The sequence below is a fragment of the Mustela nigripes genome, chromosome 6 (assembly GCF_022355385.1).
Source record: "Mustela nigripes isolate SB6536 chromosome 6, MUSNIG.SB6536, whole genome shotgun sequence".
Taxonomy (NCBI): Eukaryota; Metazoa; Chordata; class Mammalia; order Carnivora; family Mustelidae; genus Mustela; species Mustela nigripes.
The window spans coordinates 120,813,200-120,834,157 of record NC_081562.1 but is presented as its reverse complement, the minus strand read 5'-3'; the positions used below and the strand labels follow the sequence as shown (position 1 = coordinate 120,834,157).

The following is a 20,958-nucleotide window of genomic DNA, read 5'->3' as shown; positions in this document are numbered from 1 at the left end:
TAAAAAAAATAAAAATAAAATAAATTGACAGATGCCAACCACAAGATAAGCCTAACACTGGAATATCATTGGATAAACAATTGTAAGGGCCTATTTAGCCAGAGCAGCTCCACCCTACCCTGCCCCCCAACCCCAACCCCAGGGAACTTACTTAAAAACAAGTCCCAGAAACCAGTCCCAGGTAACAAAGCCCAAATACAAGGGTGGGTCAGGCCAGCCAATCAGTGGGGGTGCATACTGTCTCCCTAGCTACCAAGGAGTATGGGCTCCGCCCTTTGGGCACCAATTCTGACCAAGGCGATAGGCTAGTTCAAATATCTACTATAGGGTAAACTGTAATTCAATTGGTCACTTATGTGTGACCTAACAGGACTGTGCAGCTTTCTCAGTATTACAATCTCATTGGTCACCTGTGTGTGGCCAGGCCCAACCACATGGCTTTTGCCCTTAAAAGCTAGTCTGTAAGGCAGAGAGTCGTCGCCTCTTTGCAAGAGATGGCCCTGGTCAATCAGTTTGATTCTCGATGCTTGGCACGAAATAAAGCTTTGCTTGACCTTCACTTTGTGTCAGTCTTGCTCCTTTGACCATGGACCCATTATTGGGGGACCCAACACAGTAGTTATCTTAACTAAGCTTCATGAGGCAAAACTAAACACACTTGAAATGAATGTAAAAATTAAGCTCTTACTTGAACTTGATAAAAAAAAAAAAACAATGAAAAAAGTTAGCAATTTCACAATAGAAAAAAAATACAATATCTGAAAGATAATTATTTGGCCAGCAGGAAACAGAGCAACACAGTGATGATGAAGGAGAGAGTCAGAGATCTTGAAGACAGACCAAATGAAATTGTCAAATTTGAAAAACAAAACCACTGAAAAAACAAAAATCAGAGCCTTAGGATCCTGTGAGACAATACTAAAGGGTCTAACACATGTGCTACCACAGTCCCAGAAGTGGAGGGGAAAGATATTAGGGGGGAAAAAAAATCTTTGAAAAAATTATGGCCAAAAGTTTCCAAAATTTGGTGAAAGTCATAAATATTTAGATTTCAGATGTTAAGTAAACCCAGGCACATTAAACTCAAAGCACAAATAGATACATCATAATCCAACTTCTGAAAATCAAAGATTAAAAAACACTCAAAATCAATTAGAGAGAAATTACATTCAGAGGTAAAGCAAAAAAGTCATCAGATATATAAAAAATCAAATAAGAAAACAGATACCAAAAGAAGGCAGGAAAGAACAGAGAAACAAAATACAAAGGGACAAACAGAAAATAAATAGTAGGCCTAAAATAAAAATAATAGACCTAAATTCAACCATATCAATAGTTTATATTGATATAAATAGTCCATACATACCAATTAAAGATGTAGATTATTAGACTGGACAACTACAAGACCCAAGACTATGCTATCTGTAAAAAACAAACAACCCCACTTTAATAATAAACACATAGCTGGGTTAAAGTAAAAGGACAGGAAAAGATGTAGCATGCAAACAATAAGCAAAGGAAAACTTAGTGGCTATGTTATATATCACACAAAGCAGATTTCAGAACAATGAATATTACCAGGGATAAAAGAGGACATCACATAATAAGAAGGTCAACTCCTTGAGAAAACATAATACTCCCAAATGTACATATACTCAACAACAGAGTTTCTAAATGTCTTAAAAGCTAACTGATGTGAAAAGAGAAATAGACAAATCTATAACGACCGAGAATTTAACACTCCTCTCCCAACAATTAACAGAATAAGTGGACAAAAAATTAGTAAGAATATGGAAGACCTAAATAACATCATCAACAAACTTGACTTAAATAGCATACACCAAACACTCCATTCAGTAACAGCAGACTACACATTTTTTTTAAGTGCACACAGAACACCCAATGACATGGACCATGTCCTGGTCAAAAAACAAAGTAACAAACAAAAATCTGATAAATTTAAAAGAATTGAAATCATACAAAGCATACTGTCTGACCATAATGAAATTAAGCAAGAAATCAATAACAGAAAGATATTTGGATAATCCTCAAGTATTTGGAAATTAAATAACACAATCTAAAGAACTTGAGGATCAAAGAAATCACAAAGGGAATTAGAAAGTATTCTTATTTGAGTGAAATGGTATAAAAATACAACAGATCAAAATTTGCTGGTTGCAGTGCTTAGAGGGAAACTGAAATTTATGCCTAATAACACTTAGATTTTTTTAAGTGTTTCTAGTCAATAGTCTAAGATTTAACTTTATAAAACTAGAAAAAAAGAAAAATAAGTCCAAAGTAAGCAGAACAAGGAAATAATAAAGAACACAAATCAGCAAAATTGAGAAAAGAAAAAAACAATTTCAATATACAAGTGGTCTTATAAAAGATCAATAAATTTAGAAAAAGGCAGGTAGACTCTATGAAGGCCAGCAATGATCCCCATCCTCCTGTTTTTTATACCTTTGTGCAATTCACTCTCCTTGATTGTGAGTAAAATCTGTGATTTGCTTCTAATCAACAGAATATGGAATGGTTTGTTCCTTTGCCTTCTCAGTTTATACACTCCAATGAAGCAAGCTACCACGCTGCAGAGGCCCACATCACAAGGAACTGAGGGTGGATTACTTGAAGTAGATCCTTCAATGGTCTAACATTCAAACTGAGAAACCTACCTGTGGTCAAGACTTGAGAAGCCTTATAAGAGATCCTGAAGCAGAGGACCCAGCCAAGTCAAGCCAGAATGCTCTAAATTCTAACCTGCAGAAACTTTCAAATAATAAGTATGTGCTATTTTAAAGTCACTAAGTTTGTAGTAAACTGGAGCAGATTATGAAGACTTAAACTTTGAATCCTACAGAATTCCACACGAGAACTCTAAGAACTTATTATGGAGCAATATACACCTGATTTAAGAGTGAAGACACAAATTATCAATAACAGGAAGGAAAGTGGAGACAATACTCCAGAACTTACATAGAGTTAAAGGATAATAAGTGAATATTGTGAACAACTTTATGCTTATACAATTGGCAACTTAGGTGAAATGGACAAATTCTTTCAAAGACACAAACTGCCAAAGCTCATTCAAGAAGACCGGCTAACGACATGGATGAAATGCATTGTGCTGAGCAAAATAAGTCAATCAGAGAAAGACAAGTATCATATGATATCCCTGATATGAGGAAGTTGAGAGGCAAAGTGGGGAGCTTGGGGGTTAGGGAAGGAAAAAATGAAACAAGATGGGATTGGGAGGGGACAAACCATAAGTGACTCTTAATCTCACCAAACAAACTGAGGGTTGCTGGGGGGAGGGAGGTTGGGAGAAGGGGGTGGGATTATGGACATTGGGGAGCATATGTGCTATGGTGAGTGCTGTGAAGTGTGTAAACCTGGCGATTCGCAGACCTGTACCCCTGGGGCTAATAATACATAATATGTTTATTTAAAAATTTTAAAATTTAAAAAAGATTTTCTTTGGTTTGAAATCTTCAAGCACCATGCTCTTTGAAGTTAAATTCTTCCTATCTCGCTTTCATCAGAATTAACCCAAAAGGCACACTTACCAACCAGGACTACAAGCCGGTATTTTTCGTTCGTTTGCCGCCGATACGGCGTCACTTCCTCGTATGTGGGCACATCAGCGGTGTCGTACTGGTCACTCTTCTTGCATTCATACATGGACTTATTTGTTTTCTTATCTTTCCTACTAAGACGAAAACTTCTCCTAAAACCAGCTGCAAAAAACCATATATATATATGCATTTTTAGTAATAAGAATTACAGAAAGAAACCTCCCAAAACACAAAAATGAAAAAACCCTCAAAAGGTGATTGGATTTTTGTCACAAGTACATTTAGTATGAAAAAACACACAGATACTACACAATTTCACTAAAGCAACAATTTATAAGAAAATTCTTGAACAATTATTTTTATAGTTGTAATAATATTGTATTTGGTTCCAAACCATAGAGTTCTCAGAAATCAATGAGTAAAATAATTGTGTAATAAAGCCAAATAAGTTGGAAATCGTTTATCATGGACTGACTGAACACAGTTGATAAGAGAAAGTTAAAAGCACTAAAGAAACATTTAAAATATAAATGCTGAATTCCCTCATTCAAAAATACTGGAATATATTGGATTGTAAGCACAACCTAACAACATACCTGTGGCACAGACAAGCACCTATTATTAAATAAAAAGGAAACTAATTTAGGGAGAGCTCAGTGTCACACACACCAAACAGGGATCGGGCCAACAGAAGAGCAAGTTCTTTGACTTTTACAAGATTCCAGCATTGGGGGGCAGGGGCAGTAAATGACCATGTCCAGGTTCTTCTTCTCCTATGGAAAAGTCCATGGTTTTACAATTCGAAGCCTACTGAATTTTAGGAATAAGATTCATAGTCTCAAGTGTGTACTCTTATCAACAGATCATATGATCTTTTCCTAAAATAACTGTACAAGTACTTCAATAAATTTAAGTGCTTAAAGCTCAAGGCTGTCATTAAACACATGGGCTTAAAAAGCTAAGGCAAATGTTCTTGTTCCCAGTCAACCCCCATTTCATTCTACTTGCTCTTCGTGTTGTTGCGTTGTTTGGGACTTATTTCCTTTCTAGAACAGTGATGTTTATCACACACAGCATGATTTCATCCATACAACACAGTATAAATTCGGTAAGATGTGAGTCAGTTCTTGACCTAACCCTCAAAATCCAGACTTTAAGGAAAACTGTTCTACCTACTGAAATATTATATATATTCATATCAGCTCCATGGTACAAAACAAAATGCAAGTACATTTTTAAGTATATAAAAATATATTCCCTTGGAAAAGAGAATATATTTGTTTGGGTATTGATATCATCAATCAGAGATTTCCCTAAACTCAGACCAAGAATCGCCTCTTTGGGTCCCTTTCTTTCTAGAAAGAAATGCAAGTATGTATTTAAGAAATTAAGCATTTAAGAAACTACCAGGATTTAAAATAAAGGCCAATATTAAAAGCAATGATCAGTAACCCTGGAGTCATAACACTCAATTTATGGATTCATAAATTCATATGGATTCAGTTTAATAGAAATCAGCCAAGATATTAAGAAGGGGGTGATAAGGGTGCCTGGGTGGCTCAGTGGGTTAAGCTGCTGCCTTCGGCTCAGGTCATGATCTCAGGGTCCTGGGATCGAGTCCCGCATCGGGCTCTCTGCTCAGCAGGGAGCCTGCTTCCTCCTCTCTCTCTCTGCCTGCCTCTCTGCCTACTTGTGATCTCTCTCTGTCAAATAAATAAATAAAATCTTAAAAAAAAAAAAAGAAGAAGAAGGGGGTGAAATGTTCACCTGATAATAGAGCTCTACGGCCCACCATGAATCATTCTGACGTTGAGCAGGTACTCAGATTATTTGAAGGAAAAGATTTACAAAGGATTTGGGACAAGAGTCCATCACTCTCAAGCTTTCGTATCAAAGGCAGAAGGCAAAGAGGAAAAGGCAAACAGGGCAGGGAATAAAGCACTGGTATCTCTCCAAGGACGAGACGCAGATATAGCAAATGAGGAATGTGCGGACCTGGCCCTAGGATGAGGAAGTGTCTATTCCAAAGCCACTCATGCAGGCAGAGTTCAAACTTCTCTATAAAGGGTCAAAGGGAAGCTGATTATTACTAATCTCTTGTTGTATTTTTTTAGGACATTGGGGAATTAGTATTAATCTCTTATATTTTTTCGGATATTGGGAAAGACTCATGAGAACGTAGGAAAAGGGTTCCTTTACATGGGAGTCCTCGCAATGCTACGCCGGAAGTGGGGGAATCCCTACAACTGCTCCCAGTGCTTGAGTGACATGCTTCTCAGACAACTCTCGTACCAATTTGCAGAAATCAGTGATGCCATCCTGACCCCGCCCCAGCTCTGTCACCTGTGACGGCTGGCCCACCCAGGAATGCAGCAGTAGATGGCGTCGGGTGTAGCGCACAGACTACACGCCAGCTCTCCTAACTCCTTGATGCTGCTATTCCAGCGTTTCTCACTTCAGGTTCCCACAGTTCTTGTCTCGTGGAAGGCAGTTATAGGGTAAGTGGGTGGAACTGGAAATTTCCTCATGATTATTCTTTGCACAGGGAGAGGAGGGTTTCCCTCAAGTCCCTACAAACTTACGACCCAGGAATGAATCTAACCAGGACAGAAATGTTTCATTCACAGCAAATGAAGTCCAGAAGGAAAAACCTGAAAATTTCTGAGCCACGAATCCCAGCTAAGTCCTGAATTTCAGTAAAGTGTTTACCTGATTGCATTTTTACAATTAACTGACGTTTTTGCTTTCATTATAAACAATAAAGAAATAGTAGGAGAAAGTACAGGTAATCGGATTTCTGATGTGAGATTCTCTGGACATCAAAGATGGGGACTATGGTCTCACAGGACGGTTTGGTGATGATACTTGCTGTCCAGGGCTTGGTACAGAACAGGTGATTGATAAAAGTCTTATAAATTCAAGTAATATAAAAAAGCAATTAACAAAACCCCACTTCACCCCTGTCACATCTTCATACTGTAAATTTCAACAAAGAAAGAAGGGCACATTTGCTATTTTCACAAGAGAAAATTCTAAGGGGCAGGCGTAATTACAAAACACGGCGTACGCAAAGGCAGAGAGCTAAAGGGAGCTCTGGAGACCATCCTGGCCTGCAGCGTCCTTGCTCCCTGGCCGCACAGATGGTACAGATGCCACCTGCCCATGCACGGTGACACGGTCCTGATCTCATTCCCACCAGTTTTCTAGGTGACGATGACTGAGCAACTGGAATTCCCACAGGTTGTGAAGGTTCAGCATCCTGACCCAGAATCCTCACAAAAACAAGGAGAAATGGCAGGTCACCACACCACGCCTATTAGAGCAGCAGTACCGAGTGTTAAAAATTGAAGGCCGGGGCGCCTGGGTGGCTCAGTGGGTTAAGCCTCTGCCTTCGGCTCAGGTCATGATCCCAGGGTCCTGGGATCGAGCCCCGCATTGGGCTCTCTGCTCGGCAGGGAGCCTGCTTCCTCCTCTCTCTCTGCCTGCCTCTCTACCTACTTTTGATCTCTATCTGTCAAATAAATAAATAAAAATCTTAAAAAAAAAAAAAAATCGAAGGCCAGGCACGTCTGGGTGGCTCAGTCGGCTAAGCAACTGGGTTTTGGCTCAGATCTTATCTGAGAGTCACGCGATCCAGCACCGCATCGGGCTCTGCACTCAGCATGGAATCTGCTTGAGATTCTCTCCCCCTTCCTCTGCTCCTGCTCACTCTCTAAAAGAAATAAATAAAATCTTAAAAAAAAAGAAACAAACAAACAAAAAAAACCCAACTTTGTTTTTGAGGACCAGAGGTGGCGAAGTCTGGGTCAGCGTCTAGATTCTGACACCTACTAGCTGTATGAGATTTGCCGACATTTAAAAAACTCCTCTAAGGCTCACTTCTCAACTTTAAAATGAGGATAAGAGTATCGACCTTAGGAGGTTGTTAAAAGATTAAACAAAGAATTCACATAAAGCATTTGGCCCAGTACCGGGCAGGTGGTAAATACCTACATATATTAGCTGTAGATTAGTACTTGATTATGTCTCCAACTAACTGAAAGCACCGGGAAGGCAGGAACTTCTACCTCCCTATACTCCCACCGCACACAGTCTAGCAAAAAAGGGAAAAACAAGGGGCTTGTTCATAAGGGTTTAAATGGCTGTTAGAGAAGAATATTTAAATATAAAGACTAGTATTAAAATTACAGCCAGGTTTAAATGTTAAATATTAAAAGTACCTATTAAAGTAGTAAAGCATTTTAACAAAACACGACAGAAAAATTTAGTATGCCCTATCTTTTCGCTATCCCCCGCTACAAGATACTCTAAGGTTATGTGTTCTATCTTGTACAATATTTACATGTAAATAGCCCCCTTCCCTCATGTCTTCTTGATTATGACCATGTGCTCTCCTGATCCACAGACACCTGTCTACTTTCCATATTTATAGCGCTCCATACACATAAATATACAGGATAAAACAAATTTTCCAACCCAGAGGAACCAATAAAACAGCCAGAACAGAGGATACAACAAAAGGCACAAAATTCAGAGTACATGCTTGTGACGGTTTCTCAAACCCAAACAGGCTATTTTCCTAGAATCTATCCTCCCCAGGACGTCAGGGGTGAGGGCTTGTTTGGCACACTGTTCAAGGCTCTGATTTTCAAACGTGGGTCCCATAATGAGCTACGTGCCAGCACACACCTTAGTAAGTAAGGTTAAAGGAAACTTAATTCTGTGTCTGGAAGGGGCAATTTCTTCCCTTCAGCTTTTATGTGGTTCTCTTATTAAAAGGAAGGTTTAAAAATATACACTTACAAGGAGAGTATGTATGCAAAGGGTTCGTTCAGGTACCTGCGAATAAACAACGTAGGACCTACTGAACCCGCGTTCATTTTCAACACGCAAGTCTTAGCAAGAGCTGGCTTTAAAAAAGTAAGGGGAAAGGAACGGTAACGAGGAATCTGGAATAAGAGAACGGTTTTACACAAAATATATTTTTCCTTATATTTCACATTTTTGTAATTTATAATTGGCTCAACATTTTTATGGACAGGCTTTTTCCAGCGAGCTTACCCACAGCTGTTAGAGATTTGCGTGTTTTAAAGGAACAACACGTTTACTTTACTACAATAGTAAAGGGACTCTAGAGTAGGACTGCAGCCGCAGGTCAGGCCCCTGATCACAAGGAGACACTTCTTATCTCGTATTTTCCAGTAGAAATCATTTATGATCCCTTATTAACTTAGCACATAATTGCAACACTTTATTTAAATAATTTTTTACTATAAAGAGAAACACTTAAGTTGCCTGGTGTTTGCTCCTTATTTCAAGAAGATCGCAATAAACATCCCCAAACATTCCCTTTATTCCATCTCGTGGACTATTAGGATAAATTGCCAGAAGCTAGACAGATCTGGTCCAAATGCTTCTCAGATCAGTGAATACCAATGTACATTTCCACCAGCAGAAAGTACGATTTCCCATATATTACACCAGTCTCTCATAAAGACATTTATAATTGCTTTGAAATCTTCAGAGATTTAAAAGTGAAAAACCTGTATGCCATTTCACCCTCACTGTTACAGAGGCTGGCCTTTTTTTTCAAGCTTATTATCCATTTGCATTTCTTATTTCCTTTGTAAATTGCTGCTTATTACATTTTGATCACTTTCTGAGTATGGTCTTCATAAATATATACACATACACATATCTTGTAAGGTCACAGCCCTTGGCCCTAAGTTATTGCAAACACTTTTTAAGATTTTCAATTTTCCATTTAGAAGAAATTTAAAATGTTTATGTAGTTGAGTCTGTTTCTTTCTTTTGTGATTTCTTTCACTGTTTTTAGGACTTTCCTATCCTTGGGTCTGATAAATATTCACCTATATTTTCTTAAGTTAGAAAAAAAAATGGGTTGCACGGCTTTACACTTACTTTTTTTTTTTTTTTTAATCCCATCTGGAATTACTCAGCTGTAATCATGAGATCAAGCTTGTGAGGTGAGGCTGTAACTTTATATTTTTCTAAGTAATTAACCAATGGTCCCAAAAATACTTACTGAATAATCCTTTCACTCCTTTATGTTGATACATACTTTGTACTGAAGTACCAGATGGCTTATTATTATGACAAGAAAGAAAGAAAGAAAGAAAGAAAGAAAGAAAGAAAGAAGGAAAAAGAAAGGGAGCCAAAAATGTGATTCTTGGTCTGAGTTTAGAGAATTCTCTTACTGATGATATCAATACCAAAACAACAGAAGTTATGATGGTGGTGGTTGATAAGTATTGAGAACTTATGAGATAACAGACACCCGCTGAAGCCTTTATGTGGTTTAATTCATTTACCTCCCATAGCAACCCAATGGGGGAGGCAGAATACTCCATAGGCTTAAGTGGTCCTTCTCTTAGTGATATAGGTCACTCAGAAAGACAAATATCGTATGATTTCACTCATATGTGGGATTTAAGAAACGAAACACATGAAATGGGGGGGAGGAAGAGAGGCAAACCATAAAACAGACTCTTAAGGATAGAGAACAAACTTAGGGTTGATGGAGGGGTGGTGCATGGGGGACAAGCAAGATGGGGGGTAGGTATTAATGTTGTGATGGATCACTAAAGTCTACTCCTCAAACTAATACTGCGCTATATGCTAACTGGAATCTAAATAAAAACTTGAAACAAAACAAGACAAAAGTGATTACCAAGGCTGTGGTTGAAATACTACATGATGAAAGAAGCAAGGTTGAAATACTGTTCCAAATATATAGATGTAGAACAGAAGAAGTGATGAGCCTTCTGTTACTTTATGTAGTAAGGAAATGAGAAAAGATGAACCAGCAGTGTATTTTGGGGTTTAAAAATTATAAGCTCCTTTCTGTTGGAGACTTTTTTTCAGATATAATTAAATGCATTTTTGATCCTCTTCTGTATTCAAGATGATGTGTACAATCTGAAAATATATACAATGGTGTCTCTGCTCCCCAAAAGCTACCGATCTATTAGAGGACATGGAAATATGCCCAAATACTTATAATAGAAGGGGTTTCACAACACAGGCTCATGACTAGAACTAAGATTTTTAGCAAGTTCTCTAATTTGACAATGACATTTCTATTAAGTGAAAAAAAAATTAAACTCAGCAAGTTGTGACTCGGTCATTTACAAAGCTACTTGACTTTATCCAGAGATTATAAATCTTAATGCTTATATATGTAAATTAAGAGTCATTTGTTATTAAAATAAGTTTCATACTGTAGATTAAGTAATATACCTATCCTATAGTTTCAAATATTAGTGATGTTTTAACAGCAAAAGAAGAAAAAACTTGAAGTATCTAACATGTACATAAATATGGGAATGATTAAATTATGCAACTTTTTCAAAGAAATGAGGTTAAGCCATTAAAATTATAATTCTAAAACTACAGAGCACCATAAAATACATTTGATATAATAATAAATGGAAAAAACTGGACAGAATGCAATAGTCATACCTATGAGTTTTACTTTTTTACTAATATAAAAGTTGGTATGGATACAAAATTGTGGAAGAAATAGCATGAAGACAGACAATGGTTGTGTTAGGGAGAGAGGGAGGTGAACAATTATTATTGTTCTATTTTTCAAACTTTCTGTAATGTTAATTTTAAAATTTGAAAAAAAGTCCACAAAACACAGTTCATAATATATGAACAATCAAATGAACTCCACTACGGACAGATGTATTTGTGTGTCATACCAATAGGTAAGACAAAATACGTTTGACTATGTCTTAGAGGCAGGGTCAGTCTTCTATATTTTGAAATAATTATGGTAACAGAGTACATTTTTATATTCTCAAGAGTTAGAAATAGCCAATAAGTTAAAATATTAAATTTTTTTAAATCATAAATTGTTATTATATTCATTGGCTCCCATAAATTAGTAACTTAAGTGTGAATTTACAATATAAATATTTATCATTTTAATAGCCTTACTTTTTCATAAAACTTTAAGACACTTAAGATGGCATTTTATTAAAAAACACATGATCATTTATTTTATGTCCAAACATGTTCATTACCACAAAAGGCCCTCCAACAGAATCAAGGCTACTCATCACCAACACTAACACAGCCCCAGAAATCACACACGTGAACAAGTAAAGTGACATCTGCCTTTCTGTTAATTCAAAGAAAAGAAATACAACTATGTTACCACTCACAATTTTCAAGTGGGACAGTTTCAGTCTTTGGTTACATAAAGTAACCAATTTGGTCTAAAAACATCAGATATTATATATCCTCAATGTTCTCAATAATAATGATCTTGTAATGTTTAAATATAGATGTTTGTAGAATGGGAAAAATATTTCAGTGAAATTGTTTGAATCATAAAATAGCAATATTGATCACAGGCACTTTAAAACTTAGAGATTTATGGAAGGATCTAAAGTTCCTAATTTTTAACAAAATACATTTATTTGATACCAACTCAATCAAGAAAACTGCTTACTTTCTTAAAAGGAGATAAAAACACTTCAATTCTTTTTTCTCTCCTTAAATACATGAAAATGTGGATTCTTTTTCTTTTTTTAACTTGGAAGAACTACCAAACATTGTGTAAAAATCATATTTTGCATCTTAAAACACTGGATTAATTTGATGAAGCTAATATTTACTAGTTCAATAGGTACCTCAGTTACAAGGAAGAAAATATTTTAATGTAAACGAAATTTTTAAGAAGATTAAAAAACTCATGTAGCCATTAATAAAAACTAAGCAGCTGGAAATTATTATACAGTGTTAGGCTCATGCCAACATAACATTGAAAATTTCCATTAAAATAAACATTTTTAATATAATGCCCATGTTGCTGTAATAAGTCATAATGGACATGTAAAAACTATGGGAACATGGTCCTAAGATAAAATTATTATTGAAATGATGGTTCCACAGTACTCCAATCATAAAATTGTCCCCAAAGACAACTAAGGATAATTGAGACCAAACAAATAATCAGATAAAAATCTTGGGAGGAGGTTTAAATTGAAAAGCAATACCAATACAAAACTATAAAAGTAACAGAAATCTAAAGAAGCTGGGTTAGTCAGCTTCTTGTATTCATCTTATAAAACACTGTCAGGGGGGAAAAATCATCACAGACACAGGAACATTACCGTGAATTACATTAACCAACTTTACATATGCTAATTTTGTGTATAAAGTGGAACAAGGCTTTTGAATAAACAAATAATTTATCTCTGAAATGTTACAGGTTTCAAGATGCCCTCAAAAAAACTTAAAGAAATGTTCAAACACCATAAATATCCTTTAATCATTCAGCTCATCTCAAGCTAAAAATAAAAATAGAAACTCAAAAGTGCCTAGTGAAATCATGGAAGCTAATATAAGATATCAATTTGCAATTTCCAAGAAAAAAACTACTTAGGTCTTAAAAAGTTTTCCTGATACCACTGACAATTTCTTTTTAAAGCATAGCACAGGATTACCATAAAAAAGGAGAAACCACATGAGAATTTCATTTTCTGCCAGTCAGCTAATAAAGAATTGAGTTTTTACTTACACTTTCAAAATTATGAGAAAATACGGTACGCACACATAGAATTACATATAAAAAATACAGTTCTAAAAAGAGGGGAAGATTGGATTTTAAAATTGTAATATATTTTTTTTAAGTTGTGTCTATGCAACCAAAAATTCTCCAAGCAGGAATGGTTTCTTTCTGTCAGAGAAAATATTTCCAAGTAGTATTCCAGACATGTTGAGATTATGCAGAGTTCTTGTTCAAGAAAGAACCTGTACCATTTTTAAAAGAATGCTTCTAAATGTTCTCTTTGTATAAATTTTACTTTTTGGAAGAATATTAAGGCAGTATATTTTGACATAGCTACTTACCTACAAAACATTCCTTAATAAAATGACTCAATAATAGAGCAAATGGGAATTTCTACTAGATATATAAAATAGTGTAACTTGTTGAGAATCAATGGTGCTTAACACACAGAAAAGGATTAGGAAAAAAAAAACACACAGATATAGAGAAAGGTAAATAATAACATTTGAAAGAACAGCGAATGGGCACTTTTGTTTATATTGAACTTTATGGTAAACACTTCAGTTAAATAGAAAGAACAGTCTTCACTTACATAAGTCCCAAAACTGATCTTGTTTTAAAAGAATGCATGAAGGACTCCAGCAAGGGCAGAAGTGGAGAAAGTGTTGAGTTTTCAGGAAACCATTTGCAAGACGTTATGTTCGAAGACAGATGCCTGATAAGCAGTGCTTTGTTAATTGATTAAAGCAAGATTTTGATAATGAATTAACCAGAGGAAAAACATGCTGTAACTCTTGCCAATGTAAAAAGAAAAGTAATTCTTCACATGAACTATTTCGTACTGCGTGAGGAAAAAGGAGAGAATCTTCACAACTGGCTACTGTACTGAACAACTGTATGAAAGCCAGCACGCGCACACACACACACACACACACACACACACACACACACCCATATGCACATATACACGCACACCAGGAACTCCCACATGAGCCACCAAAGCTAAATGAAATTTTCAAGAGCTCATAGAAGGAAATGAATCACTCCTGCTAATTTACATACTCATATAAATATATATGGTTGGACAATCTTTACATATCTAGGCAGCCCTTGACTTACACAGATTCGACTTTTAAAAGGTCCTGTTTTTGCACTTCACAGTTACAGGATACTACCTACTTATCTTTGTATTACTGTCGTAAAATCGTATGTAATTAACACAACTTACACTGCCAACTCGGTGTGCCTTTTCCTTCCTTCAAGTAACAGCCCAATCTCTCTCCTTTTTTTAAAAAATATCTTATTTATTTGACAGAGAGCGATCAGAAGTAGGCAAAGCAGCAGGCAGAGAGAGAGGGGGAAGCAGGCTGCCCGCCGAGCAGAGAACCCAATGCAGGGCTCGATCCCAGGACCCTGAGATCATGACCCAAGCCGAAGGCAGAGGCCCAACCCACTGAGCCCAGTCTCTTTACTGATGAACAGACCCTTGAGAAATGCACCATGCTACACATCAACAAGAATCCTACCACAGAGTGAACATTCGTATCAGTGATTAAATACAGTTTTACGTTATAATTCTTACATAAACAGACATTCAATTCTTGGAGTATTAGGGGCGCCTGCGTGGCTCAGTGGGTTAAGCACCGGCCTCGGCTCAGGTCCTGGTCCCAGGGTCCTGGTACTGAACCCCACGTCAGGCTCCCTGCTCATCAGGGAGCCTGTTTCTCCCTCTCTTCCCTGTTCCTGTTCTGTCTCTCACTATCTTTCTCTCTCTCTAATAAATAAGTAAAATCTTTCAAAAAAAAAAAAAAAGGAAGCCTCTCTTTTTTTATTTCCTAAGAAAAGATTCTTGGACTATTATAATGTTACTTCTTTTGAAAGTCAAATTAGATCATTTTGACGTGGGTTGTCAGAAACGGTCATGAGGTTAAGGGCTACTTACATATGCTGTTTCATGTTTGATTTTATGCACATCAAAGAAAGTGAAAATCATCAAATATACTCACTGAGCTACTGGTCTGATTTAGATCAGCAGCGGTCCTGAAACTACTAGTAGACCCTGGGCGGCCCCATTTTTTTGGGTTCAAGGGTACCGTGTGTGTGCAGGGTACATCACTTCCCCTCTTCCTCTCCCTCTGTGGGCCCCCAAGATACAGAATCAGAAGGTGGATGAGGGCTGCAAGAGTAAGTTTCTAAAATAAGCCAGAATCTCAGAAATTCTTAACAGTTCTTGGAAAAGCCCTCAGGAGAAGGTTACATTTCTGGAAACTCTCTTGACTATTTTCCAGAGCTTTCCTAGAACTGGATAAAGGGGCCATGTGCCGAGGATGGCTATAGATCCATTCTGTGCATGTGGATATTCTTTAAAATCTGCAGCACCACAATGTATGTGTGAAAATAGTGGTATCTGTCAGGATTTGATGTGTACCAGGACACCACGGTCATTTGTATGATATGCAGTTAAGTGACTAAAATGTTACAAAACCATTTTTATTGACTTGAATTGTTTAAATGACTTCTTTTAGTAGAGAAGCAATTGATATGAAAGACATTATCAAATCTCCCAAGAGTAAATATGTCTTCAATGCTATAATTACCACAGGCATACTCAGAGTAGGAGAATATGACTGAGCCATAGTGCTCAGATATCTGATCAAACATTATTCTAGATGTTTCTGTGAAGGTATTTTTCTGGATCAGATTAACCTTTACATCAGTGAATTTTGAATAAAGAAGGTTACCCTCTAGAATGTGGGTGGGCCTCATCTAATCCCATGAAGAAAAAAACAATTAATCTCCCCTAAAAAAAGTGATTCCCCGCCAGATGGCCTTTGAACTCAAACTACAATTCGTCCCTGGGTCTCCAGCCTGCTGGGCTTTCCTGCAGATTTTGACTTACCAACATTCCACCATCATGTGAACCAACTCCTTAGACTCGTGTGTGTGTGTGTGTGTGTGTGTGTGTGTGTACACAGTTGTGTGAGTAATACAGAGGATTGGAGGGAAATGTTAAAATTTGAGAATAAACTAGCATTTCATAGTTAGCATAGAAATTTTAGTATCTCTTAGGATAGAGAAAATTAATAAAAAGCATTTTTTTTATTCTTTGAAAGGATCAACAAAACTGACAAACCTTTAACATACACAGACCAATAAAAAAAGAGAAGACCCAAATTATTAATTTAGGAATGAGAGAGGGGACACCATTACCAAGAAGAAACAAAAAGATTGTAACAGAGACTACTATGAACAGCTGGATGCCAGCAAATTGGATAATCAAAATCCAACAGACAAATTACTAGAGATGTACTACTAAAACTGAAAATCTGAATAAACCTTTAATAAGTAAAAGGATTGAGTCAGCAGTCAAAAAACTTCCCACAAAGAAAAGCCCTATATGAGATGGTTTCACTGGTGAATTCTAGCAGAAGTTTAGAGAACAATTAACACAATCAAAGTTTACAAATGCTTCCCAAAAAAGAGCAGGAACACCTCCCACCTCATCATATGAGGCCAGTATTACTCTGATACCAAAATCAGGCAAAGATATCACTAGAAAAAGAAAATCTAAAGACCAACATCCTTATTCCTCAAAATACTAGCAACCCAAATTCAGCAACATATATAAAGGATTAGACACCACAAGCAAGTGGCATTTATCTTAGAAATACAAGGTTGGGTCAATACAGAAAAATCAATCAATGTTATACGCCACATTATTGGTAGAATGAGGAAAAAAGGCCACATGCAGAAAAAGGATTTCTCTATACAAGATAAAGTACTCTTTAAACAGAGATGGTTTCACCACTTCCTTTCCTATCTGGAAACTTCTATTTCTTTCCCTTGCCCAATTGCTCTGGCTTGCACTTCCAGGACTATGGTACCTTAAGTGACAAGAATGTCACTTGGTTTCTGGTCGTGAGGAGAAAGTTTTCAGGCTCTCACTATTAAGTACGCTGTTAACTTTTGGGTTTTAGTTCATGCCCTTTATCAGGTTGAGGAAATTCCCCTCTATTCTTAGGTTAAGTTTTTATCACCAAAGGGTATTGCAAATGCTTTTCAACCCAGTCAAGGTACCAACCGTTTGGCAAGGTTGCTGGTAACATCCACACTGCTAAATCAAAGGTCAGCTTTCATTCCTCATCTTATTTGATCACTCTTTCCCTTCCTAAAACTTTACTTTTATTGGCTCCTAGAAGAATCACACCTGTACATTTTTTTCTACTTCACTTTGGGTTCTTTTCTTGCCCAAATCTACACCCACTCCCTGGTGATCTCATCCAGATTCCTAACTTTAAGTGTGATCTAACTCTGACAACTTCTAAATCAATAGCCTGAACTCAAAGCTGCCTACCCAGCTGCCTATTTAACACCTCTACATACGTATCATAAACTCAGTATATCCCAAACAGGTTCCCTGATCTCCCCCCTCAAACTTCTACTTCCATCTCAGGAAATGGCCACTTCACCCTTGCAGTTTTTGAAGTCCAAAAATGGTGTTTGACTCTCCAACTTGCCTCAAAATCTTGTGAGTCTTACCAGTAAAATGTATTCAGAATCTCACCTATTATCACTACCTCCACCAAGAATATTTTATTTCAAGCCACAATCATTTCTTGTCTGGATTCCCATATAGCTCCATGTTTCAGTCTTTGCTCCCTTATGGTTCCCTTCTCAAAAGACCAGCTGAGTAAACCTTAAAAATACGTCAGGTCACGTTGTTGCTCTGCTCAGAACCCTTCAATGATTTCAAATCTCACACATTATTATGAGCCCAAGAATCCCCTCTCTCCCCGTCCTCTCCACAACCATTCTATTACCTTGCCAACCTCGAATCCTATCAATTTCTCTCCTGTTCACACAGGTGTCCTTCCTGATTCTTGGAGGCATCAGGGTCCTGTCTCAGGGCCTTTGCACATGCATGTCCCATTCCTTGGAATTCTCATTCCTCAAGAGGCTCCTTCTCAGGTTTTTACTTAAATACAACCTCTTCAAAGAGGTCTTCATTAACCCCCTTAGAGATATTTGATATCCTGTTTCCCCAACTCCTCCATCACCCCATTCCTGTTTTACTTTACTTCTTAGCATTTATTATCACCTAAGATCTTATATAATTTACTTAGTTGTTGGTCCAAACCTACACCAAATATGGAAGCTGTATGAAAGGGTATTTGTTTTCATCTTTGTTGAAACCCCAGTGTCTAGAGCAGTCTAGAACATGAAAGGCATTCAAAAAATAGTAGGGAAAACTTCAGAAATATTAATATAAGACAGTTATATTCTGTACATACTAGAAGAAACAGCTAACCAGAGCTAATGTGTTGTCTCTTGAGGGAAAAGGTGGGACTGGAAAGGGAAGGGAAAGGGGAAGGTATACTTGTTTGGAGCTGCAAGACTCGCAAATACTGTTTGACTTTCCAAACAATTTATTAAATAAAGCCATATGAAACTGCTGGCATTCTGTTGCTTTCTGACCTACAGAACAGGAGTATGAAGCAATTTCATATGCTTAACCTAATGCATATGTTATTTTAATAAAAAAAAAAATATTTGAGCCTAGGTGGCTCAGTGAGTTAAGCCTCTGCCTTGGGCTCAGGTCATGATCTCAGAGTCCTGGGATCGAGCCCCGCATCGGGCTCTCTGCTCAGCAGGGAGCCTGCTTCCTCCTCTCTCTGCCTGCCTCTCTGCCTACTTGTGACCTCTGTCAAATAAATAAATAAAATCTTAAAAATATATATTAGGGCACCTGGTTGGCTCAGTCAGTTAAGCATCTACCTTTGGCTCAGCTCATGCTCCCACATTGGGCTCTCCACTCAGCAGGGAGTCTGCTTCTCCTTCTTCCTACTTTCACTCTCTCTCAAATAAATAAAAATCTTCTAAAAAATTAAAAATTAGAATTATTTCAAAAATTTTTGTACAGGGAACACAAAAGAAAACTCAGAAGACAAAGGAAACAATTCACAGATGTGGTAATGTAAATACTGAAATATTTATACGCTGTGAATCTTGGAATAAAGGTAAAAACCCAAGCAAAAGAACAGGAAAGATATGCCCAACAGGGAGAACTAATATTCATGGCATAGAAAGAGCTCATCAAACTAACAAGAGACAGATAAAGAACTTGATAGGAAAAAAGGCAAAGATAGAAGTTGAAGGGCAAAAAAGGAGAAAAACCAAGAAAAAGTCACAGCATCATACTCACAGTATATTTTAAGGTTGTATACCAAATAATACTTCTACCATAAAACAGTTTGTCATTTATGTCAGCATATTACTTATGAGACCTCTTTTAAAAATCCACTCTTTTTTTTTCTTTCTTTTTTTTTTTTTTTTTTAAAAGATTCCATCTATTTATTTGACAGACAGAGATCACAAGCAGGCAGAGAGGCAGGCAGAGAGAGAGAGAAGGAAGCAGGCTCCCTGCTGAGCAGAGAGCCCGATGCAGGACTCGATCCCAGGACCCCGAGACCACGACCTGAGGCGAAGGCAGCGGTTCAACCCACTGAGCCACCCAGGCGCCCTTAAAAATCCACTCTTAACTACAGAGAATACACTGATGGTTACCAGAGGGGAGGCAGTCGGGCCGTGGGTGAAACAGGTGACGGGGGTTAAGGAGGGGACTTGCTGTGACGAGCACAGGATGATATATGTGTTGAATCACTATACTGTACACCTGAAACTATTATTACATTGTATGTTAACTAGCTGGAAGGTAAATATAAACTTTAAAAAGAAAGAAAAATAAATAAAAAATAAAAATCCACTTGGTGTTATACGCAAGTAATGAATCATCAAACAATACATCACAAACAAATGATGTACTATATGTTGGCTAACTGAACATAAAAAAACAAAACAAAACAAAACACAAAATCCAGGAGCATTTTGAGGATTTGGCTTTTAAGGAAAACAGAATTCCACATGACATTCCATTTGTTCAATATATTTATAACAAAGTAATAATGTAACAAAGTACTAATATAATAGTATAATCATGTAATTTAAATTATATATAAAATAATCAAAGAGTATGATCAAACCGGGTTATCCCGTAAAAGACAGTTTCAAATCTGTGGTCATTGAATTTGAAGTGTTTCTTGAAAAGAAGAAACTTACCAGAAACAAGCTTAGTTTATGAAGCCTATTTTTTCATGCCCTTTTTAAAAACAAAGTCTTTTTTGTTACATGCTTCTTTTCTCAGACACCTTGCTAGACTCCCTTAACTCTCAACTCCTAGCTCAATGAACTTCACGGTCCATGGACCTATGGCAGTCTCCCGCTACACGTGTCAAAATAAACATTTAGAATGTTTAGAATGAAATGCTGTCATGACGTCATCTATTAAAACACACTGACCAGGTTTTTCCTCTTTGCCACAGGAAAGGACAATTTTCTCTCAGAATGGAAGTTGAATGGAATGGATGGCTACAATCTGTACTCAGGGCTTGCAAATTCAAAAGCCTACAGAAGTCAGACAGGTGGAAAAAATCTTATCAATTGCCTTACACAAATATATTTTACACAAAAGTTAGTCCTCAGGGAAATAGTCATAACATTTGTCTGAAATACTCTTTGGTCACTTTTATTTCCCCTCACTGGAGAACATGGAGGCCAAGAAATACCTCCCTGTTATAAAACAAACACCAACACAGCGATTAGGAGAACGTCTACCAACATCCCCGTCAGCGTCAGCAAGACGATGAGGGGTGGAGACTGCGAGGAACCAGAGACCTTGGGCTCCACTGACAGAGTCGGTTCTAACTTAACTCCAGCAAATTATTAACACTGGGAAACGAAGCCCTCAGTTAGTCTTCTGTTTTGTCAAAGGAGTCAGAAATT

The 20,958-nt window shown here is 37.1% G+C and overlaps 1 protein-coding gene across 3 annotated transcripts in view; it reads right to left on the bottom strand.

Annotated features, from left to right (window-relative positions):
• MPP7 (MAGUK p55 scaffold protein 7) overlaps window positions 1-20,958 on the bottom strand; it is a 286,825-nt gene that overhangs the window by 46,414 nt on the left and 219,453 nt on the right. For all 3 annotated transcript variants that reach the window (XM_059404113.1, XM_059404112.1, XM_059404111.1), the window contains one exon: window positions 3,567-3,737. In XM_059404113.1, coding sequence (XP_059260096.1) covers window positions 3,567-3,737 — 171 coding nt within the window. The remainder of the gene's footprint in view (window positions 1-3,566; window positions 3,738-20,958) is intronic.